Source organism: Ornithodoros turicata, chromosome 1 (genome assembly GCF_037126465.1).
Source record: "Ornithodoros turicata isolate Travis chromosome 1, ASM3712646v1, whole genome shotgun sequence".
Taxonomy (NCBI): domain Eukaryota; kingdom Metazoa; phylum Arthropoda; class Arachnida; order Ixodida; family Argasidae; genus Ornithodoros; species Ornithodoros turicata.
Window position 1 is genome coordinate 154,341,518 of NC_088201.1, and position 5,688 is coordinate 154,347,205.

Consider the following 5,688-nt stretch of genomic DNA (forward strand, 5'->3'; position numbering starts at 1 on the left):
TCCACAGAGGCGGAGAACCGAGGGAGAATAATTTTGTAGTCGTCAGAGGGTTGCACGGAGTCAGTGGGAATAATAGGACGGGAATTAGGAACAGGGGGCTGGAAAACCTGGCCATGGGCCATTGGAATTGCGGAGCTCGGGGAGAGCGTGACCGCCATACTCGAGCTGCTGCTGCTGCTTTGGGATTTACTCGGTGTTACGTCACGTACCCTGCATTTATGACAATAACCTCGCATGGTATTTTAAATATATTCATATATTTTGGTACCTAGAACGAGTTAACCCGTAAGGAGATCATGACTGTGATGTCGTGTGATGTGGCACGTTTTGGGGAGACCCATCGTTATGGTCATGGTCATGAAAGGATGGAATGTGGAATGAAGGTGGTGGCTGCATGATTGGGACGACACCACAGGCTATCCATTTTGGCGACGACTGGTAAATCACCTTGCATGCGGAGATTCTGCTTCCTCGGGTACGTCCTGTTTGCTGTTTATGATGTTGGGATTACCGCCACCTTCATTGTTCTTGCCGAGGCCCGGCAAACCTGCGATGTGCTGGCCGTCATGGAAGAAAGCTTTCCGGAACTACTTAATTGCGTCTGGTTTGGACAGCGAGTCCAGCGGTCGACGGAAGGCTATCCTTTACCATTGCCTTGGTTCGGAAGGCCAGAGAATATTCGACCTGTTACCTCTACCTGATTCGCCTGCTGCCACGTCAGTGGGTTCCACGAGCACGGTACCAGATGAAATGGAACTTGCCCTGCAAGTTTTGGATACCCATTACGCTTCTGCGGTCAACCCCATTGCTGAGCGACACAGGTTTCGCCATCGCCGTCAGCTACCCAGTGAGGCCATCGACGACTACGTCATTGCGCTTCGAGAACTTGCCAGTACCTGTGACTTTGGAACGACACTGGACTCTATGCTCCGCGACCAGATTGTAGAGTCAACCAATATTCCACATCTACGCGACCGTCTTCTCCTAGAAGGGCATTCCCTTACGCTGAACCGGACGCTCGCACTGGCTCGGCAATTTCAACAGGCGCAGAAGGAGTCCCGAGAATTTACAGTTGAAACGCAGCAAGATGAGGTTCAGTCTTCCGTTGAGTTTGCCGTTCTGCAGGACACCTACGAGAGTTGACTAGCGAAGAGCCTGCCCAGGATTCTCCTTCTTGTGCTGATGCCCAGACTGTTCTGCATCTGGAACGTGGCGTTACTAAGAAGAAACCTGGGATTTTCATCACCTTGACAGTATCGGATATAGACATACGTTTCCTCATTGATACTGGATCATCCGTATCGATAATGTCCGCTGACACCTACCAGACGCATTTTTCAGCAAAGCACCCCTTGAAACCGCCGTCCGTAAATCTGTATGACTTCTCCAAGCACTGCATTCCTGTTCAAGGATGCTTCACGGTGACGGTGTCCTTCGCCGATCGTTCTGCACACCTGACCTTCTACGTAGTGTCCCACGGGACTACCCTTTTGGGGATGGATGCTGTCACATCTTTGGATCTGTGCATCGACGGCATGAGTCACACCTGCTTCAGTACTACGACGTCGGCTCCTTCTGTACCGCCAGGTATTTCAGTTGAGTTCGGGCACCTTTTCGACGGAGCTCTTGGGCTGTGCAAGAATTACATCCACAAGGTGAAGACGCGCCCTGATGTGAAGCCTGTTGCTGGGAAGCTACGCCGACTACCTCTCACTGTACGTCAACAAGTTTCCGAGGAATTACGCCGTTTGGAGGAGCAGGATGTGATTGAGAGAGTGACAGCCTCGGAATGGGTCTCGCCAATAGTTGTGGCGAAGAAAAAGGATGGTTCCATTCGGTTATGCGTGGATCTTCGTGAACCGAACAAAGCAGTCGTGCCGGACTGTTTTCCGTTGCCACATACTGATGAGCTGCTAAACGCATTAGCCGGCGCTACAAAGTTTTCAAAGCTTGATTTATCATCGGCGTACCACCAAGTGCCTCTTCACCCGGATAGTAGAGACCTAACTGCCTTCATTACTCATGATGGTCTTTTCCGTTTCAAGCGAGTATGCTTTGGACTTGCCTCTGCACCATCGGCATTTCAACATATGATGTCACTTGTACTGAAAGGTTGTAAGGGCGTGCTCTTCTATATCGATGACATCATCATCTACGGACGGACTGAAGAGGAGCATCAGAAGAACCTTTACCGCGTACTGCAACGTTTGTCTGCTGAAGGACTGAAGTTAAACCATAAATGCGTCTTCGACGTTTCAGAACTTTCCTTCTTGGGACACGTTGTTAATTGTCAAGGACTGTTATCGCAGGCATCTGCAATTGAGGCTCTGCAATGCGCTCCCGCCCCAACAGACTTGAAGTCTCTACGGTCTTTTCTTGGATTAGCAGGGTATTATTCGAAATTTATTTCGCACTACGCTGAACTGGTGGAACCGATGCGAGAACTCCTTCGAGACTCCAAGCCATTCATATGGACGTCAAGTGCGGATGAAAGTTTCAAGAAAGTGAAGTCGGTGCTCAGCTCCTGTCCGGTCCTCCACATGTTTGACCCACGACTCCCTGTGATCGTGGCGACGGATGCTTCGTCTTACGGACTGGGCGCCGTCTTGCAGCAACTTAAAGGGGACCAGGTTCGCACAGTTGCGTTTGCTTCTCGCACGTTGTCTCCCCTGGAGAGGAAGTATTCGGTTGGAGAACGTGAAGCGCTTGCTTGCCTGTGGGCATGCGAGCGCTGGCATGTCTACCTTTGGGGACGCCCGTTTACTCTGCGTACAGACCATCAAGCGTTAGTGACGCTTCTTGGGGCCCAAGGTACAGGCCACAGACCTCTTCGAATTTCCAGATGGTCTGCGAGGCTACTTTACTACAACTTCAAAGTTGAATACAAGAAGGGAGCAGAAAACTACGTAGCGGACGCTCTATCCCGGCTACCGTTACCATCACAGCAAGAATTTGAAGAGGAGATAGTGTGCACCGTCTCCAATCCGATCACCAAGGGAGAGCTCCAAGATGCTACTCGACTCGATCCTGAAGCCAGTGCAGTTATCAACGCACTTGAAGGAGGGTCGTGGCCACCGCGTGCTGAGATGTCTCGAAGCATGATCCCCTATTACCGCTTTCGAGACGAGCTTTCTGTTGTAGATGGACTGCTGTACCGTGGAGAACGCATCGTTGTTCCGCAGGCGTTAACATCTAAGATTCTCACTCTCGCGCACGAAGCCCATCCGGGAATTGTGCGGACAAAGCAGAGACTCCGAGATCTCTACTGGTGGCCTGGAATGGACGCACAAGCTGAAAAGATGGTGCGTGACTGCTCTACCTGTCAATCCGCTGACAAGTCTGCCAGGACAGCGCCTTCACCTTTACACCCGGTCCCATTTCCGGCCAAGCCATGGGCAAAGTTAGGTGTAGACATCGTCGGACCGTTGGAGGACTGCCCTCACTCCTGTCGCTACGCCATTACCCTAATTGACTACCATAGCAAGTGGCCGGAGGTTTCGTTTGCATCAACTGTAACGACCGCCACAGTAGAAACGTTTCTCCGGCATGTTTTCAGTCGCGAGGGTTTTCCTGAAGAACTAGTCACTGACAATGGCCCGCAATTTGTTTCAGCAGAATTTAAAAAATTTCTTCAAGATCGTGGCATTCGTCAAACGACAGTTTCAGTGTACTACCCACAAGCAAATGGCCAAGTGGAGCGTTTCAATCGTGTTTTCAAGGACGTCATTCAAGTTGCAAAACTTCGCAACAAGGACGTGAAATCAGCAGTTCTCGAGTACCTCACCGTATATAGAAGTACCCCTCATGCTACCACGGGTGTTTCACCGTCAGTCCTCCTTCACGGGAGGGCCATACGAACTCGCCTAAATGTGGTGGGACTTGAAGGACAGTCAGTCGACGTGGACATGCCGAAAGTCCGGCAGCGGGTGGAGTGTAAGCAGTCAAAGCAGAAGTTATACACTGACTCTAAACGATCTGCTAAGTGTCGAATATTCACTCCCGGTACCTACGTTCGAGTGCGCCTTCCTGGTCGACGAAAGAAGGGGCATCCGAATTTTTCGCCGCCGTTGAAGATAATTGCTCCACGAGGACCACTTTCCTATCTGTTGGAGGATGGCAAAGTATGGCACTCGTCCAAATTTACGAAACACCACGGCGCAGAGAGGTTACCTGCCCAGCGTATGGAGGAGCAGAAGGAACAGCCGTTCATCACTAGCTCTTGGTGGGCAATCACCGAGCAAGCTTCTTCACATCCTCCGCTTGTGCCAGAAGTGCCAGCCCCCGGCACTGTTCAGGAACAAGAACAAGGGCCACAACTTCGACGGAGCAAACGCCAACGTACCGCACCGGAGCGCTACCCGGACACTAGAAAGCCGTAGCAATTATTTGTGTTGGGTTGAGTGAACTTTCGTGTCTCTGAACTTTGTTTGTATTTTTGTTCGCACCAAGGACGGACCTCAATTTTTTTTACGGGGGGGGGGGATGTGTGATGTCGTGTGATGTGGCACGTTTTGGGGAGACCCATCGTTATGGTCATGGTCATGAAAGGATGGAATGTGGAATGAAGGTGGTGGCTGCATGATTGGGACGACACCACAATGGCCTTGCACAATGCTGAGAACGAAAGTTTTGGTGAGTTAGGAAATAAAGGAAATTTAAGCCACATGTCCGAAATTTATGCTAAATGATTGACATGTATTTACACTGCAAGAAACACGCGTGGCAAGTTGTTCATCCTAATTCCCTTTACCATTAGAGCGCGCCAAAGTTGACCCGCATAATTGGTTCCGTCGTCACATCGATCTCGAATGAAAATTTGATGAGTTGCACCTTCACAGGGAACAAAGCACGCTTAAGCCACAAGTTCGAAATTCATGTTAAAGGATTGAGAATAATCTACATTGCAACAAACATGCGCGGCACTGTGCAGAACGGGGATTCCTGTAACGGTGCACTAGGTCGGAGTGCAATGGAAATCGCCGAGCATAACCGCAACTAAATCAGACCGAACAGCATGCAGTACGACATAGAGCCAGTACGGCATTATTAAGCCAAAACTCTGACGCTCTCGGCCTGCCGTTACCCTCATAACTCCCACCACAAAAAAAAAATAAAAAAAAAATAAATAAATAAAATAATATTTAGAAAAAAACTAAGCAGTCCGCGGATCGAACCACAGACCTCGAAAGCTTAAACCAACATCCCCATCAGTGGGCCAACACCGCCCGTTGCTATCAGCTTCAGGAATGAAGATACAGACGCTTCGCCGGCCACACTGAGCTTCTCAACACTACTTCTGTTGTGGGAACAACATTGCAGCGGCCCGCAGTTGCTCACAAAGTTGCAAAGCGTAAGAGACTGTAGTGCTAGAGGCACAAAAAAGTACACAGAAGTGAGGGAAGTCCTGCCAGCCGAACAACGGTCCGAGCTGGCCGTGCAGTGGTGTTTTATTAACCGCACGCCTAGATCATTGGTGCGCAGGGATGATGATGGCGATGCCGCTACAGGGCTCCCCCCTAGCGAGTGGCAGGAAGGCAATGAGCGGTGTGGAGGTGTGGTGCCCAGGAAACTCGGGGGCGAGGGTCTGTGGGCGTGTGGTGAAGAAAGGCAGGCAGCAAAGTAGGAAGCCACAGTTTATTGGGCAGCGCGATCAGTGGCTGCCAGAGGACTGAACTGACTGGCACAGAA

General features: G+C 50.6%; 1 protein-coding gene across 1 annotated transcript; it reads left to right on the top strand.

Annotated features, from left to right (window-relative positions):
* The first annotated feature begins 1,307 nt into the window (after window positions 1-1,307).
* Window positions 1,308-4,379, top strand: LOC135387828 (uncharacterized protein K02A2.6-like). The gene has a single exon (XM_064616984.1). It carries the CDS (start codon window positions 1,308-1,310, stop codon window positions 4,377-4,379), a length of 3,072 nt encoding a protein of 1,023 aa, XP_064473054.1.
* Window positions 4,380-5,688: the final 1,309 nt, after the last annotated feature.